The following is a 19,090-nucleotide window of genomic DNA, read 5'->3' on the forward strand; positions in this document are numbered from 1 at the left end:
GTCACTGTCCTTTAGATTGTCAGATCTGGTAAGCAACAGACCCATGATCATGGGGACACAGTGTTTCCATTTATTACAAGTAGATAGTGGGAAGAAAATACCTCAAAGTCAATCTTGAAAGCATACCAGTGCGAATCCATGGCTGGAAGATTGGAGGATGACAAATTCACAGATCGGACAATTTGAGCAGAAAGTGTTGCGGCTTTCCTAGGTTTCGTTTTAAGCAGATATTGAAAAGTATGTGCCAGACCTGAATGTACATAGGAAAATAACTTGAAGTCAAATTCTAAACCTGGCTTTTACAAGGGAGAGAACTGGGTGATGCATTTATGCCTCACCCCACAAGAAGTAAAAACTGTCTTCCATTCTCATCTTAACACAGTTATCTGTGTGTCAGCTCAAGTGGTTCTGGTTTTGATCACCTCTGGTCTCTGTCAGGGTCTGCTTTGTGGTACTGGGCCTTCATGAAAAGTTACTTATATCCCCAGCCCAAGATAATGTGTGTTGGCTGGTTGATGAACCCATCAAAGGATAAAGTACACCTAATTTCAGTCACAGTGGTAACTGAATGTTAACATGTTGAAGCTAAAAGTCACTCCAACAGTTTCCTCCATCTGAAGTTAAAATAAGTGAGTATACTATAATAAACCATGCTATAAAACCAACCTTTTAATAAAAGGAGTCATTTTAATTTACCTATGTGGCATTTTTTAATTTGTGTTAATGTGCAAACTTTTACCATGCTAAAACATTAGTAAATTCAGACATTTCCTTGTTGAGACGACAGCAGCTTCAATGCAAACAGTGTGTCCAGCAATGGGATTTGCTAACAGGTCTACAGAATACTCACTGTTTATGGAATGAGGCTTTTCACAGCATTAATTTCTCAGTCAATAGTTAACAGTGAGTGTACTTGTGAACTTAGAGCAGGGCAGGTGAGTTTTGGACATTTCTTGGTCCTACACCTGCCATTACTGTCGAAGCACATTTAAGATAGCTTCATAGGCCCAGAGGGCAGAAGCCATTCTTTGAAATGCTCTCAGAATCGTAAGTATTTCTCAATGATGGCGATGCTGTCCAAATGAACTAAGAATCATTTGTGTAGGAAATTTTCTTCCACAATAATGTTTTTAGGTTATTTAGTATCAAAGAATGTTCCATTTCCATTTGATTTGCTGTGACTTTGAGAGCAATACAAGAATAGAGCTGCTTTTCCAATTCTTCCCGGATTTCACTTGGAGCACCATGCAGTAAATAGTCTTTGAGTAGCTGACAGGCTTTTGCCAAGTTAGGTTGTATTACTTCTGAAGTGCACTTCATTGTGCTCTGGTCACAGCTAGTTCTACAGTCTGTGCCATAGACACAGTCCAGGTCAGACTCACAGTGGCGATCCTTAATAAGTTCCTTTAAGTTTGTCTCCGGTACAATTTTTCTCATATCCACCATCTTTAAATCGTATTTCTCATTATAGCCTAGGTTTTTGGCACTAGTGTCACACATGAGAAAGTTTCCATAGGGGCCATGGAAAACATCCTCCACAAATTCTAGAAGTCCTATGGCTATCTTGGCCTTTCTAGGCCATGACGGTGTGAACAACTGGTCCATGCTCCTCCTGAACCCAGATGGAATAAAAAGTTCAATGACCCATGGAAGACTTATTCCGTAGAGAGAGGTATATTCAACACTTTCCATCACATAGAGGTCACCGCAGAATCCCATTAGTTTGGGGGTGTGTTCTTTATCTTGAAGTATCACCATCAGAAGAAACTCATTCAACTGGAGAAGCGCCCATGCTGACTTGGCCTCTCCTAAGGAAACTTGGCCATCTCTGTCTCCGTCTGCCACTGTCAGGATGAGGTTAACCAATTCAGAGAGGTTTCCTTGGTCACCTAATTTTGCCTGTCAACATAAAAATTGCCAAGTTACAAAGAAGGAATGAAAACTAGGAGGAACCTTAAGTTTGTGTAGCTTAGCAAGTAACTTTGAGTCTTAAAAAACTGATATGTAGGGCTGTAGAGATGGCTCAGCCAAATAAGGTTAGACTAGGCTCACAACCAAAAAAAAAAAAAAAAAAAAAAAAAAAAGCTGATATGCAGTTCTTCAGTGCTAGAGGGTCCTGGATTTAATCCCCAGTCCAAAACAAAAGCAACCGGTTCTTGTAGGTTATGAAAGAACTGGTTCTTGTAGGTTATGTCATGCTAGCAGTTACCTTGTCACAGAGTAAGAGAATGCCCTGCATCTCCCAAAGAGTGAACATTATATGAGTATAGTGTGGGTGCATGCAGTGTGTGTATGAATTTGGTGTGGGGTGGAATCTGGAGGAGAGTGTGGAGGAGATTGCCTCTCCACCATGTGGTTCTGGAGATGGAACTCTATCTAGTTAATAGGCTTGGTGGCAACTGACTTACTCTGAGCCATCTCCCTAGAATAAAAAGTAAATTACTTCTAATCACTTTTTATTTTTGAAAATAAGAAAACCTAAAAAGAAAAATTGAAATTAAGAAACGCCTAAACAGGTTTTCTTTCTTTTGAGATGGTTAAATGTAGGCCAAACAGATCCTGAACTGATTCTCTCTGCCTCTGTCTTCCAAGCACCAACCAAGAGAGATTTCTTTAGATTTAAATAGTATTTTCAAATCCAATGTAACACACACCTATAATACTAGTTACTCAGAAGGCTGAAGCAGAATTCTGATGGGTGAATGTCCTTCTGTATATGTTTCTTTTATTGGTTGATGAATAAAAAACCGTTTGGCCAATAGAGGCAGGAAGATAGGCAGGACTAGGAGATGAGAATTCTGGGAAAGGTAGGCAGAGAGAGACCGTGACTAGTTGCTATGTAGTGGAGAAAAGTAAGCCAAGACTACATGGAAATACATAGATTAATAGAAATGGGTTAATAATTAAGACAGAGCTAGCAATAAGAAGCCCTAGCCATCGGCTAACAATTTATAATTAATATAAGTCTGTGCTTATTTGGGGCAAAGCAGCTGTGGGACCAGGCTGGACAGAAAAACTCCAGCAACAGGATTCCAATTCAAAGCCAGACTGGTCAATTTAGTCTGTTTCAAAATACGCTTTTTTTTTTTTTTTTTTTTTTTTTTTTTTTTTTTTAAGGAAGGGCTAGGGATACAGTTTAAAGGTCTCTGGTTCATTCCCCATATAAGAGGAAAGGACAGGATAGGAATCCAGGTATTTAGACTACATTTATTTTACTTTTTTGGTATCAGATTTATTATTTATTCACATTGCCTCAGACTGTAGTCCACGCTGGTCTGGAACTTAACTATGTAGCACAACAAAACTGGCCTCAAACTTGAGGCAACTCTCCTGCCTCCCAAGTAGCTAAGTTTACAGGTATAACCCATTGTGCCTGGCTCCAGTTATCAGTTGAATGTCAAAATGTGCTGCGATTGAGCGCTCCTCAATTCTATGTATAGCTATTATAAACAATATAAAGGTTAGCATTCTCCACATTTTTCCCTTTCTTTGGAATCATTTCTTCCAGATGTAATCTCTGATGGAAGTAAAAGAATGTCAACAATATGATGACTTAAGACAGGGCCCTGTGGGTTCCTCTGTAAGAATGCAGCTTCACCCTGGAGGTGTAGGACTAGATACACTCACCTTAAAGAGACTGTAGACCATCTCTTTGAATTTCTGTACAGTAGTTCCCCTGGTTGGTTTATCAAATAGCACTATTTCTTTTCTTGGCTCCAATTCAGTTCCAAAATCAAGATGAAGGGTTTGTTCCATCTGGCATTTCACAACACCTGGTAGATTATCCCAAATCCCTAAATACATCTTTGTGAAAAGAAGGACGGCAAGTTATGTACCCTGTGAGAGGAACTGTACAAAGTATACAGCTGCACTTTTCAGGTCCCGCCTCTACAAAACATAAACCAGCACTGAACCACTCAGCTAGAGCTGTGACTTTATTTTTGCCTTTTTTGAGACAGTCTCACTGTGTAGCCCAGGCTGGCCTCAAACTCAAATCCTCTTGCCTCAATCTCCTAAATACTGCCTGCACGGACCAACAAACCCAGCTCCTGACTTCATTTCTGAATGCCAATCTGAAGTATTCCCAAAGCCTTTTCCTTAAATGACGTTTAAAAACTGAACATAATGCATAGCTAAATAAAGTTATTGAAAAGTAGAGTTAGAAGGCTAAAGGAAGATCCACCGTGTTCTATTTCTCTGGCCCCTAGTTTGGGAGGGGCTTTGGACTTTTGTGTAATGCACAAAAATGTGGAGCAAGGATTTGGGGTTTCCCTAAACTGGTTCAGGCTGGTGGCAAATAATGGACTTTAAGTGGGTATGTATCAAATTAACATTATATAGTATTTGCTACATTTTATGCAAGGCTAAGTTTCCTGCAAACAGCTCCCTAAATGGTGTGTTAAATTTGGAGTAAAGTCAATTGCAATGGAAACTCGGAGAGACGGATGTGAAGAACAAGGAATGTGTACTGAGGCTATTACAGGCAGCATAACAAGTGGTCTTCAACTCTGACTCCCAGAAGGTAGCCCTGCTGGACCCTTCGGGGCCCACCTGTGGATTTAACTTTGATCATGTCCAGCCTCTCCTTTCCATCCCCCTTTCTCCATTCGGGTGGGAATGTCTTTTGTTATTTTTGTTGTTTCATTTTTCTTTTTCCTTTTTTTTTTGTTTTTGTGTTTGTTTTGTTTGTTTGTTTGTTTGTTTTTCGAGATAGGGTTTCTCTGTGTAGCTTTGGAGCCTATCCTGGCACTTGCTCTGGGGACCAGGCTGGCCTTGAACTCACAGAGATCAGCCTGCCTCTGCTTCCTGAGTGCTTGGATTAAAGGCATGCGCCACCAACGCCCGGCTCATTTTTCTTTTTAAGACAGGGTTTCTCCATGTAGCCCTGAATGTACTGGAACTTGGTACTTGAACTCAGAGATCCCCTTCCTCTGCCTTCTGAGTGCTGGGATTAAGGTTGTGAGCCAACCACTGCTTTTTTTTTTTTTTTTTTTTTAGAATTTTTTAAATAATTCTTTTAGTTTAAGAGAAAATTTGAGTTTACCACCCAGGTACAGTGGTACACAACTGTAGAGACAGCTCTTAGAAGATGGAGATAAAATGATTAAGAGAAGCTACAGTCAGCTGGGCGTTGGTGGCGCACCCCTTTAATCCCAGCACTCGGGAGGCAGAGGCAGGCGGATCTCTGTGAGTTTGAGACCAGCCTGGTCTATAGAGCGAGTGTCAGGACAGCCTCCAAAGCTACACAGAGAAGCCCTGTCTCGGAAAAAAAAAAAAAAAAAAAAAAAAAAAAAAAAAAAAAAAAAAAAAAAAAAAAAAAAAAGAAAGAAAGAAAGAAAAGAAAAGCTACAGTCAGGGGCCATAGAGATGGCTTAGCAGTTAAGAGCACTGAGTTCAATTCCTGGCAACCACATGGTGGCTCACAACCACCTTGGATGAGATCTGGTGCCCTCTGTTGGCATGCAGGCAGAAGACTGTGTACATAATAAATAAATAAAATCTTAAAAAAAAAAAAAAAAGCTACAGTCACAGAGCATCAGAGCCCAGTCTGAACTACATGAGACTCTGTAGCAAAAACCAGTAATTGATGATGATGGTGATTAGACTTACCAACATTCTGGAGTATTTACTTACTGTACGTACCTGGTTGTTGGGTTTGGTGGATAAACATTTTCCAAGGTACAGGGTCTCTGTGACACAGAGGCTGCTGCAGGCAGGCCCATCAATGACTCCAGTCTTGTATTTGTCACACTGAAAACCAGGACATAAAAAAGCAGTAACTGAGCTGGGCACGCCTTTAGTCCCTCCACTCGGGAGGCAGAGCCAGGCAGATCTCTGTGAGTTCGAGGCCAGCCTGGTCAACAAAGCTACACAGAGAAACCCTGTCTTGAAGAACCAAAAAAAAAAAATTAGTAATATCTGAGCAATCGATAGTTACAGTCTTTAAGAGAAAGTTCTCAAGCTGGATGGTAATGTTGCATGACTTTAATACCAGCACTGAGGAGGCAAAGGCAGGGGAGTCTTTGAGTTCAAGGCCAGCCTGGTCTATAGAGTGAGCTCCAGGCCAGCTAAGGCTACCCAGAGAAACCCTGTCTCAAAAAGGAAAGAGAGAGAGACAGAGAGACAGAGAGACAGAGACAGAGAGAGAGAGAGAGAGAGAGAGAGAGAGAGAGAGAGAGAGAGAGAGAGTTTTCTGATGAAAGGAACTCAGGTTTTGGATTTACACCCACCTGACAGATTTTAACCTAAGCGCTGTTATTTGCCACCTCTGTGAGAAGCTTGCTCCTGGAGCATACATAGAATTTTGGAAGTATTTTTCCCACTCAATGTGGTCTGAAGCTGTTGGTTTCTACTCCATCCAAGAAGAGAAGTAGTATATTTTTAAAAACAGTTCTGATTTTTAACTAAATTTAAAAGTTTAAAATAACAAAATAACACTACCTTGATAATTTTGTCATCCATGGTTATATAAAAACAAGAAAGAAAATGAGAGAAAGAAGGAAGCATCTATCTACCCTTGAGAAAATTACACTCAAAGCTTGGCTTGGTGCTATGTGCCAATATCCCAGCACTCATGGGACAAAAGCAAGAGGACCTTGAGTCTGAGGTCAGCTTGGGCTAAAGTAAGGCCTTGTCTCAAAGCAAACAAAAATATATCAATGTAATCCTACCCGTGACAAATGAAGATGATCTACTAAAGTCAAAGATTATGTCAGAGCCCAGAAGCAGCTCTAATGTTCAGCTACCGCTCCAGCACCATGCCTTTTGTTTTTGTTTTTGTTTTTTTGAGACAGGGTTTCCCTGTGGCTTTGGAGGCTGTCCTGGAACTAGCTCTTGTAGACCAGGCTGGTCTCGAACTCACAGAGATCCGCCTGCCTCTGCCTCCCAAGTGCACACCTTTTATCCCAGTACTCATGCCTGCCTCCTCCTCCTCCTGATTTTATTTATTATGTATACAGTCTTCTGCCTGCATGTCAGCAGAGGGCACCAGATCTCATTCAAGGTGGTCGTGAGCCACCATGTGGTTGCTGGGAATTGAACTCAGGACCTCTGGAAGAACAGTCAATGCTCTGACCCGCTGAGCCATCTCTCCAGTCCTCCTGCCTGCCTTCTTTATGTCATGATTCTGATATAAGTCATGCACTCACCCTCTGAAACCATAAATCCCAATAATTCTTCTATAAATTGCCTTGGTCATGTGATAAGAATGTCTTGTCACAGCAGTAAAAAGGTAACTAAAAAAAAAAAATACCCTAAGAAGTTAATGAAAAAAATCAAGATACACACACAACTGAACGGATACTGAAGTGTTTGTCTAACATCTACGAGGGTTCATTCCCAACGCTGCACACCCAACAACAATCAAATCAACAACCAAAACTCTTTTGCTCCACAGAAAACAGGTCTAGGAGATCCTCTGTCCACTGCCCCAAGGTTTTGTTTGCAGGTGTGGAAAAAGGAGCCTGGGTCCAGTCAGCCGCCAGACCCTGTGTTTTTAACCAGTAAGGTAAAGAGTTAGGTTGATAAGCTGGATTGCAACTAGCAGGGCAGGTTAAAGGTTGACTCAGAGGCTCCTCCTAGAGTCCCTGTGTAAAGTTGCCTCCCTTCCTCGACACAAACTACCTGAGACAGAGCCACAACTCTCATGTTGTCTTTTCAGGGCTTTATCAACCCCCAACTCACCATCAATTACAGACAGAAGTTCCTGTCAAGCCCAGGGCTGAGGGCACAAATGCTACACTTTCACTTAGGCAAAGCATATTTTATCATAAAGAACTTCTGGGGCAGGACTGACAGCTGCCTCTTTCAGCTGTCCTGACCTTCAATTCTCTAATGCCAAGATCACTCTGTTTAAAAAAAAAAAAAAACAAAAAAAAAAACAGCCCTTTCTGCACACTCCTCTTTCCAAATGAGTAACTGACACATGCTCCTGGGCTTATATCCTTCCTCCCCCTTTACCTGTATCCCCAAATCTAACATGGTTTGCAGCCTGGCTATCTTGTCTACTGGAGCATAAGATGTCTTGAAGTCACAGGCCATATTGGGCATCTCTGAAGTACCCCTGTCCTTGTAGTACACTGCACGGTACTGAAAGTGCTCAGCAAATGTTTATTTAGTTTCCAACATAAAGAACACAGTGATTGGCCGGGCGGTGGTGGCACATGCCTTTAATCCTGGTACTCGGGAGGCAGAGGCAGGTGGATCTCTGTGAGTTCGAGGCCATCCTGGTCTACAGAGCAAGTGCCAGGACAGCCTCCAAAGTTACAGAGAAAGCCTGTCTCGAAAAACAAACAAAATACAGTGATTTCGATTTTAAAATTCCACTGGGAGTCAAAGGCAGGCACCCCTGTTCACTGAGGAGTTCAAGCTGAGTACGGACACTATAGGTATATTCCCTTTGAAAAAATTACTAAGAAAAATGTATTACTTTACCATAATATCTAAGTTCCTTTTTGTTTTCTTAGTACACAGTCTCTTATTGGTGAGTCACTAAGCAGCTGGAATTCAGCTGTAAGAATCAGATTTCTTGTGGTGAGCAAAGGTCTCAAGCCAATCCTGCATCAAAGGGGCAGTCAAAATTAACAGGCTTTATAGCTTGTCGTTTCCAATCGCAAGTCAAATGTCCCACACATATGTGTGAAAAAAAGCAGTTGGCTTCCTAACACTACAACCACTCTAATATCTACAAAGTGCCCAGCTGTGCATCAAAGTAACCAAGAGTTATTCAATAATTTTTAAGTAATTAAAAGTCCCTATGACTTATTGCTATCTTAATAAACAGCACATTTCGCTTTTGCTTGCATATACCTCATAGTACCAGAAGAGGGCACTACTTACCTTTCTTTTTACAAAACCTACTTGAGGGAATCTTCCCCTTAACTGCAGACTGGACCACAAGGGGGCAATAATAACAAACATATCTATATTTCTTTTTTTGGGGGGGGGAGGGGGGCTTTCGAGATAGGGTTTCTCTGTGGCTTTGGAGGCTGTCCTGGAACTTGCTCTGGAGACCAGGCTGGTTTCAAACTCAGAGAAATCTGCCTGCCGCTGCCTCCCCAGTGCTGGGATTAAAGGCATGCGCCACCAACGCCCGGCAGTACTAGGCTTTTAAATATTTTCAAAAATCCACATTCCAAAAATGTACTTCAGATGCCACTTTCAGATTGCTGTTTCTCCTTAACAAGACTAAAAAACCAAGCACACATAGAGACACATACACACAGAGTTAGGCAGACACACAGACATACAAGACACAGACATGCACACACATACACATAGACACACACAGGCATACACAAAGATACACAAATACAGACGCATAGATACCCACACACGAAGAGACAGATACAAGGCACATAGACAGACAGACACACACAGGCACACACACAGAGAAATACAGAGACAGACAGGCAGACAGACACACACACACATACATACATACACATAGACACACACACATCTGTATGAGGGTGTCAGATCCCCTGGAACTGGAGTTACAGACAGGTGTGAGCTGCCATGTGGGTGCTGGGAATTGAACCCAGGTCCTTTGGAAGAGCAGCCAGGGCTCTTAACTGCTGAGCCATCTCTCCAGCCCCCACAATTACGGTTTTAAGTAACAAACCATTATCTTTGGGAATGGAGTCTCAAAAGAGTCTGATTAAATTTGGAGTCCTTGGAATCACTTGATGCTTCTGTTTCAAAAGTGTGTTCTTTTAATACTCACATAGGCCCACTGATGTGTGCCAGGGCATGCCTCAACAACTACAGGCAGGACGGTGAGCTCCAGTCAGAAGCCTTAGGATGGAACTTTGTGGTCCTGAGAAATGCACAGAAGAGAACTGCTCCAGCTAAGGAAACAGGGAATGTCTAAGAAATTCCACCTACAGAGTCCAATCATACAAGATTTCTGTATGGTTGGGCACCAAACAGGATTGACTGAAATAATTTAGTAGTTAGGGAGCTATAATTACGTATTAGTGGAGAGGGAGCCTCCTTCCGACCAGGGTTTAGTGGTCATTGGCTCTCAGTTTTTAGAAGTGGCTTCTCATATCCCTTACAAGCTCCAGAGGCTGACTTTGGCTTTCCTAGCTACCCTACTCTGTTCCAATTCTTTTTTCCAGTTTTAAGAGCCTATTATCAAGCAGACATAGTGGCTCACAGCTAGAATCCCAACACTTTGGAGGCTGAGGCAGCAGGGTCAGGACTAGCCTTGGTTACATAGTTCTAAGCCAGTCTGGGCTACAGAGAGATCCTGTTCTTCCTCCAGCCCCCTTCACCTCCTCTCCCCGCCACACTCCCTCCAAAAAATAGGAAAACCTTCATTTACAGGTAACCAAAGTCCTCGCCGAGTGCAAGGTTTGGTGGCTTTACATGGTTCTAGTTACTCTCCGGACAGTGTTCATCAGTAGTGCCGTCAGGGATGAAATGCTGGCTGAGTCTGACTCACAGTCTGGGGAGACACACTTTCCTTGCTGTGACTCCAGACCCTTCCTATTCTATAAGACTCTGGGAAGTTGTTTTCAGACCGTTGTTACTATGCAGTCCTGGCTGGCTGGGTATTCACTGTATAGACCAGTCTGGCCCTGAGTCTACAGAGACCCACTTTCTCCCAAGAGGATCTGTGTTTTCCATAAGCTTCTCTCTACTATTCTACCCACAGTGGTCTCTCTGTCAGCAAAGCCTTCTTTCTTTAGATGTTTAATAGTACAACTATTTGTAGCACAAACTAAGTCATCTTAGCATTGATGTGATGGTCTTTTGTTGTTGAAGTTTGGCACTTGACACAGGATCTCATGCAGCCTTAGCTGGCCTCAAATTCACTACGGAGCCAAGTAGATAGACTTCCTATTCTTCCATTGACACTCTCCAGGTGCTTTAAAAATATATTTTATTTATTATTTGTTGGGGGGAGATGCATGTGCACCATGGCATTTGTGTGTCAGTCAGAATATAACTATGAAATCAGTTCTCTCCTCATCTTTACATAGATCCCAGAGATTGAACTCAGGTACTCAGGCTTGCATAGGGAGTACTTTCCCCACTGAGTTATCAGTTATCTCTCCTCCCCCACCACCCCCTTTTTAAATAGGTTTTTACTTTACTTCAGGCTAGCTCAAATTTGAAATAATCTTGCCCCAGAATTCAGTCCTGGGTGCCACCATACCAGGCTATGATGGTTTTTGTCTTTGCATTTTTTCCTGTGTCAACTTGACTAGTCCTACAGTCTAGGTGTTGCTGGGATGGTGTGTTTATGTAAAGTCCATCATCGTTTGACTTTGGGCTATTATCCTAGCTAACTAAAGTGGTCCAGGGACTTAAGAGCAGTTCTGCACCTTCTGTGATGAGGAAGCTCGGCATTTTCAGTCCACACCCAGATTCCAGCCTCCTACCTCACAACCCACCATGCAGGTTTTGTTTGTTTATTCTGAAACAGTCTCATCCACTTCAGGCTGGACTCAAACTCTCTAAGTAGCTAAAGATGACTTTGAACTTTTTGGAGATTTACTATTGTACGTGTATGTGTAAATATGTGTGAGTGCCCGGTGCACACGGAGGCCAGAAGAGTGCATCAGATCTCTGGAACTGGCATTACAGACAGTTGCGTGTGCTGGGAACTGAACCTGGATCCTCTGCCAGAGCAGCAAGTGTTCTTAACCATTGAGCCTCTCTCCATCCCCTAAATAACATTTAAGGGATTTCACAAGCCCACAGGAAGCCTTGCTTCCCTCTTCAGGCATCTGTCTCACTGTCCTTTCTTCTTATGAGTCTTTGTCCAAAATTTCAGACAATTGCTTCCTTCCCATCAAGTTGCAATTCAAAATGCCATCACTGCAAGGAGGCTATTCCCAGCATGGGAAGGCAGCACAGCACAGCCATTCCCTGTGACATACTGCTACCTTTTCTCACTATGTATGTGAGCGCAATCTGAGTTCGTTATGTATTTCATCTTTTTACTGTATGTTTCTTTTTTTTTTAAAGGAATTTTTTTAAAGATTTTATTTATTATGTATACAACATTCTGCTTCCATGTATATCTGCACACCAGAAGAGGGCACCAGATCTCATAATGGATGGTTGTGAGCCACCATGTGGTTGCTGGGAATTGAACTCAGGACCTCTGGAAGAGCAGTCAGTGCCCTTAACCTCTGAGCCATCTCTCCAGCCCCACTGTATGTTTCTTAATGTATAGACCTTGCTTATCTTACCACTGCACCCCCAGTATCCAGAATAACTAACCAATGGTAGATAATAAATACTTGTTAATCTTTTCTAGGAGGGATTACATATAAAATCTACATATAACCAATAACCAATAAATAATTTATGAAACTATCTACCTATATCATCCGTCTACCTACCCACCCATCCATCTACCATCTACCTACCTACCTATCTATCCATCTATCTTCCTGCTATAGCTCTGGCTGGCCTCAAACTCAGATTACACTTGCCTCTGCCTCCCAAGTGCTGGGATTTAGGTGTCTGACACCATACCTGGAGAAATTACACCTTTTTTTTCTTTGCCTTTTTGAGACAGGGTTTCTCTGTGTAGCTTTGGAGCCTGTCCTGGAACTTGCTCTGTAGACAGGCTGGAGAGATGGCTCAGCAGTTAAGAGCACATACTGTTCTTTCAGACTACCTGAGTTTGGTTCCCACACCCACACCAGACAACTAACAACTACTTGTGACTCCAGCTCTAGGAGACCGGATGCCCTCTTCTGGACTCTGCACTCACATGTACATAGTCACATGTATGTGCACACACATGCCTGTGCGCCCCCCACACAACACACCACACACACTACTACACACACACCACACAAACATACCACATACAAACACACACAAATAAACTACACACACACACACACACACACACACACACACAATGAATGTTATGTGACAGTGATTATTTTGAAAACAAATATTTTAAAATAGAAAAAATAATTAGAGGAAAGATAAAAGCAACACTGCCAACGCCCAAAGAGGAAAACAAGCTATACTTCTAAATGTTAGTAAAAGTGGTGTTTGTGGCTCTGCTTTGGCTCTAATGTGTCTTTTTCTAATCTCCCTTCACAAAGATGAAACTGAGGATTTGGGATGAAATCTGCTCAAAGCTTACACACAGAATTCGGTAATCTTTTTCTGAGCATGTTTTTGTTAAGTATGGCTTTGAGACAATGCAGCTTTTAATTTTATACCTAAAGTGAAAAAACAGCAGCTTTATATGCTCTGGTTCAGTCCAGTCTACTTAAATGACAGAACAGTAGATGTGGTACTATACAAGAGAGAGACAATACGCTTAGACTTCATATTTCAAAATAAGAATGGCTGGGACAAAATAATATGTATGTATTGCTGAAAAATTTGAAAAACAAAGCAACTACTTAGGCAAATGTTATACAACTAAAACACTGGAGAATAAATCTAAAACATTACATTTTATGGCAGTGAGGGGCTGGTTCAGGATTTTTTTTTACATATATATTGTTAGAATTTTAATATCTCTGTGAATGGTTTTATTTATTTATTTTACCTTCAACTTTTAAAACATTTAAGGTATGTCTCTCAAACAATACAGTTAGATTTACTTTTTGTTTTTGTTTTGAGGCAGGGGTCTCACTCTGTACCTCATGCTGCCCTGGAATTTGTTACACAGTCTACATTGATCCTTCCAAGTACTCCAATTACAGGCCAGTGTTACTATACTGAACTTTAATTTTAATTTTTAGCATACAGTGGACAAACTTTATACTGAAAATATCTGTTCTATTTAGATTTACTATAATTACCAACAGCAAATTTAAATAGACTGCCATTGATCACATAGCAGACCTCACAAAACTCCATCTTCAGGACTTGAGCAGTTAATGGAGCAGCTATTGGAGTAGAAGTGGTGACCTCTCTGTTCTAGGACCTGCTGTCAGTTAGAGTGGGCCCTTGCTCTCGCCTTGCCTCTTTGTGAGGGTGGAACTCTATGCCCACAAACTTAAGGGCTGAATGGATGTTTGCAAGGTAATCCCAGCTCTAGAGTTCCCTCTGTGTGTGCACATGTACAAGGGCATGTGTGAAGGCCAAAAGATGACCTCAAGTTCTATTCATCAGGAGCCCAATGCTAACTTAAAAAAAAAAAAAACCCTATGAAAAATGATGTACTTTAGACTTAAAGAATTTGTAAAACAACTAGCAAATTATGCTGGAATTGCATTCTGTTTCTAGTTCCTACATATCAAAGGCAAATTAGGGTAAACAATAATGAGGCACTTTAATGGTATTTCATGGTGACAGAATACACACCAAGTGCCTCATATTTAATAAGATGTGAATAGAAGAGAAAACCTTCACATTACTTCACCAGATGATAGGACCAGGCTTCCCTGGAATGGGGCTGGCAGGGTGCATTTTCTCCTAGCCAAGTACAGTTACTGTCTCTTAGAGATGTGAATATACACTACTACATTAAAGATACTGAAATAAATATTCACTAATGCCAGTTGCTTATTTTTGTTAATAACTCTTTTTTTCCAAATATGTTTGACCAAAGAATACTTGATTCAGAGAGTATACATATTTGTGTGTGTGTGTGTGTGTGTGTGTGTGTGTGTGTGTGTGTGTATGTGTGTGTGTTGTATGTGTGTGGTGTGTGTGTGTTGTTATGTATGTGTGCATGCACATGTGTGCATGTGTGTGTTAATGCCTACACATGGAGACCACCAGTGATGTTAGATGTCTTCTTCTATCATTCCCTACCTTATTTGATGGCATGGATTGGCCAGGTTGGCCATCAAGTGCCTGAGTCTTCCTATCTCTGCCTCCCTGACTGAGATTGTGGGCGTGCATACCTGTGCTTGGCTTTTTATGTTGATGTCATGGATCCAAACTCAAGAACTTTACCCACTGAACCAAGTTCTAGCCTGATAATATTTACTTCACTATGATAACCTATTTTCATCTCTGTTCAACTATTGGCTCTATAAGAGCAATACACACTGTTCCTGTTGAGACAACTGTCCTGGGTAAAGTGACATCCAATCATACAACACCTTTAATGACTTATAACTACTGGAATCCTTATAAGCAGTCCTCCTCCTCCTCCTCCACTTTTGAGATAGTTTCTCATCATGTATCCCTGTCTTGCATTGAACTTACGGTCCTCCTGCCTCAGTCTCCATCATGGTCAGTAACTGTATGACAGGGCCAGCAAGATGGCTCAGGGGTAAAACTGCTTGGCAAATAACTCTGATGCTCTGAGTTCATTCCCAGAACACATGTGAAATGCTGGGTGGAGCAGCTCACACAGTCAGCACAGCATGGGGCAGAAACAAGGACACAGAGGAAGGAGCGAACTGAAAGTTGTCCTCTGACATTCAGGGCCTCATGCATGCACACATGCGAGTGCGCACACGCGTACACACACATGCATGTGCACACACATACATGTTCTTATGCTCACACACAAACACTCTAAACATTTTGCAATTTTATGAGATGTGTACTGTTTGAATGTCCTTGGTTTGAGCCAGAGTCCCATAAAAACAGAACAAAACCAAAAATAAACATATGGTTCTGAAGTGTTTTGATATATATTGAAAGGCATTTGTATACAATAAGGAGTTGACCTAGTCAGAACCTCAAGCATTTAAATAAGTGATAAATATATACCCTTTAGATAAAATTGTGTGTTTGATATGACTCCATGTATTCTAAGATGGGTGTGGTGGTACACGCTTTTAATCCCAGTACTTGAGAGGCAGAGGCAGGGGAATCTCTGAGTTCCAGGTCAATCTGGTCTACAGAACGAGTTCTAGGACAGCCTAGAACTGTCCTAGAAACCCTTTCTCAAAAACAAACAAAAAACAAGCAAAGAAAACTATTCTAGAAAGTCTATACATAACACACTTATACCCTAAACATTTAAAAAATCTGATATATAATAACCCAAATTTCAAATATATTGAAAACTAAGACAAACCCCCTTTTTGCAGTGAGATTGCTTCCACACTGATGCACAGACTTACCTGTACAATATATTTAGAATTATGAGTACTGAATTTATCAAACAGGAAGTTCAACACAAGTGTAACATCAAATTGCCTTTATTGTTAGTCAGTGCCTACATAATAACTATAGTCAATCAGTTATAGGAGGGTTTTCAAAACACTAAAGCATTTCAATTACTTACTATGATCTTCTTACAGTCCTTCCCTCTGCATAGCTCTGTGTACGTTGAATACTGCACGTATATGACCCAGCTTCCAACAAAAACCACCAACCAGGAAAAGAAAAGATACTTCACCCGCATGTAGGAGAGACGAGCCTGCAAGGCAAGGGCACATAACAGTCACTCATTCAGCAACGAGCCAGCACTCACTGCCCTGGAACAGGGTACTCTCCTTGCTTCGAGAGTCTAAGCTTCCATATGGCACTTCTAGGATAAAGTGCATTTTCAAGGAACCCAAACAACACAGGTTTTAGAGAAGTTCCCAGGTCTTGACAAGGAAAAAACCAAAATGCCCTTTAGGATGTACAGCCTTTCAATTACCAGCTCCAGAGCTACTTACTCAGTAGGGTGCAGTGCTTCTCCAAGACCAGGGAATGAGAGCTACAGCTTCCGTTAACACTGTTTCAGATGAGAATTTTAAAGGTCTTTATGAATAAACAGTAATAAGATATTTCGGCCAGCAGGTGTTGGCGCACACCTTTAATCCCAGCACTCAGAAAGCAGAGGCAGGAGGATCTCTGTGAATTCAAGGCCAGCCTGGTCTACAGATGAGTTGCAGAACAGACAGTGCTACACAGGAAAACTCTGTCTTGAAAAACAAAAACAACGACAACCAAAAGTATGGCTTAACTAAGTATGGTGGTGCACGCCTATAACTCCAGCACTTGGGAAGTGGAAGCAGGAGAACCAGAAAGTTCAAGGCCATCTTTAGTTACACTGAGTTATCAATCTAGACTATAGAAGATTCTTTCTCAAAAGAAGAAAAAATAAACAAACAAAAAAGGAAAATGAAAAGAAAAGCACAAGTTACTCCTCGAATGTCAATTAGGAAAGCCACACAATAGGCTCCTCTTTGCATCATTTTGTGCCCGCTGCTCTGATACGATCACAGCTATTGGTGCCTTTTAACACCAGTCGCAGAGCAAGCTGCTAATCTTCAAATGTGGCAGTTGGTCAACATAGCCTGATATTTACTTTTCAGATCGAGAGTTCCAGCAGTTTGATTTAATAAACAGTAGAACTGAGCAGAATAAATTAAAGATGCACACGTACAATGAAAACCTAGTTTTGCTTTTACAATCCTGAGTGAGTTTCTCACAGTGGAAAACAGTAGAATACTGTGGGCACTATGGGCAGGAAAAGAAAGCAGAGAGAGATGAAAGAGCCAAGGTGCACCTGCAGAAGACAATGAGTTCAATGGGAAACACCAAACTCTGTCACAGATCTGTCCCTGGGAGTCTTCGCAGATGGTGAAAACCCCAGTACCAAAAGCTTGAGTACAAGAAATTCAGCTAGATGGTAGGCTTTGGGTTTTATTATTAAATGTAAAAGAGCTTTTTGTTTGTTTGATTTTGTTTTCTTCAAGAAAGGATTTCTCTGTGTAGTCCTGGCTGTCCTGGACTCTGTAGATCAGGCTGGCCTTAAATTCACAAAGATCAGCCTGTGTCTGCCTCCCAAGTGTAAAAGAGCTCTTAATGCATAATATTTTTACGTAGCACCAGATAGACACATAGAAAAAGAAGCTAAATCACATGCAACACAATGGAACCAAGAGGTCTGCCCATTAAAGCATTTGAGATTACTTGGCCCTGACAGGAAGTCTGGTCACCAGCTATAAATTGGCATGTACTGGCATTATTAGATTCCACTAAGATTAAAGACACATGCCTGCAAAGCTCGAGCATGCTGCTATGCACAGAGTAAATACTAAAAAAGCATGAGCTAAAATCTATATCAAGTCACTGTGTGAGAGACCACTGGCTACAGCCTTCTCCCTGACCTGCCTAAAAGAAGACAAGATCTGGATCTGATAGAGCCTCTATCTGCAACCCAGTCCACCGGAAATGGTGGAGACAGAGGTAGAACTTGAAGCAAGTGGCAGTTTTGGCAAAGTCCCAGGCTGTGGGGGATATTGCAATACAAAGAAGTCACTTCTTCAACAATTAAATCACAAGGGTAAAACAAAGAGACACTTACAGGCTGGAAAACATCTAAGAAATACAGCAAATGATTACAGCATAGAAATCCTTTTAGAGTTCTGACTCAAAAATGTAAAACAAACAAATAAAGAAAAAAACAAAACACCAAAAAACAAAGACCTGAACGAGGGCACTAACAAACATGCTAACACGTAACGGAGACACTCACAGGGCCACAACCTGGAGGAATGCTGAGTGGGATAGTCTTCCCCCCAGGAAAATCACATCGATTGGTTATCCACAACACCACATGGTAAACCCTGAAATCATATTCATACACATAACATTATACAGACTGAGGAGGTTGTATTTGTATGTTTGGGAATATATTATATATATGTGTATAACTAAAGAGAAATATGCCATGAATTTGAGGGGGTATACAATGGGAAGAGGAAATTTTAATTTCAAAAAAATATTAAGAAAACTAAATTTGAAGGCCGGGACTGATGGAACACAATTTAATCTCAGCACATGGGAGGCAGAGGCAGTCTGATCTTTGTGTTCAAGGCCAGCCTGTCTCAAAACAAAACAAAACGAAAATGGTATTTGTGTGACAAGCCAAAGTTTTTCCTTTTTCTACATTTTTCCCCATTAAGAGTGAGTATGTATGTGTGCACGTGCATGCGTGCATTTGAGTGCCACAGAGCGTGGGTGGTGGTCAGAGGGTAACTTGTGGGTATTGATTCTCTACAACCACCATGTGGGTTCCAGGGCCTGAATTCAGGCCTTCAGTTTGGCAGCAGGCACCTACCTGTACTAGCCAAGCCATTCTGTCAGCATGAGCTCTCTCTCTCTCTCTCTCTCTCTCTCTCTCTCTCTCTCTCTCTCTCTCTCTCTGTGTGTGTGTCTCTTTCTCTCCATCTCTCCCTCTCCCTCATTCTAATTT

The 19,090-nt window shown here is 41.5% G+C and overlaps 1 protein-coding gene across 4 annotated transcripts in view; it reads right to left on the reverse strand.

Annotated features, from left to right (window-relative positions):
- Window positions 1–47: 47 nt before the first annotated feature.
- Window positions 48–19,090, reverse strand: part of Dipk1a (divergent protein kinase domain 1A) — a 73,863-nt gene continuing 54,820 nt past the window's right edge. For 3 of the 4 annotated variants that reach the window (XM_027425929.2, XM_027425928.2, XM_027425927.2), the window contains 4 exons: window positions 16,184–16,318; window positions 5,644–5,751; window positions 3,628–3,804; window positions 48–1,899 (listed from right to left, as the gene is read on the reverse strand). In XM_027425929.2, coding sequence (XP_027281730.1) covers window positions 1,087–1,899; window positions 3,628–3,804; window positions 5,644–5,751; window positions 16,184–16,303 — 1,218 coding nt within the window. In that variant the 5' untranslated portion in view covers window positions 16,304–16,318 and the 3' untranslated portion in view covers window positions 48–1,086. Of the gene's footprint in view, window positions 1,900–3,627; window positions 3,805–5,643; window positions 5,752–16,183; window positions 16,319–16,562; window positions 16,608–19,090 lie in introns of those variants that run through there. The other variant, XM_027425930.2, reaches the window with a different exon arrangement.

This window comes from Cricetulus griseus, chromosome 7, assembly GCF_003668045.3.
Source record: "Cricetulus griseus strain 17A/GY chromosome 7, alternate assembly CriGri-PICRH-1.0, whole genome shotgun sequence".
Lineage (NCBI taxonomy): Eukaryota > Metazoa > Chordata > Mammalia > Rodentia > Cricetidae > Cricetulus > Cricetulus griseus.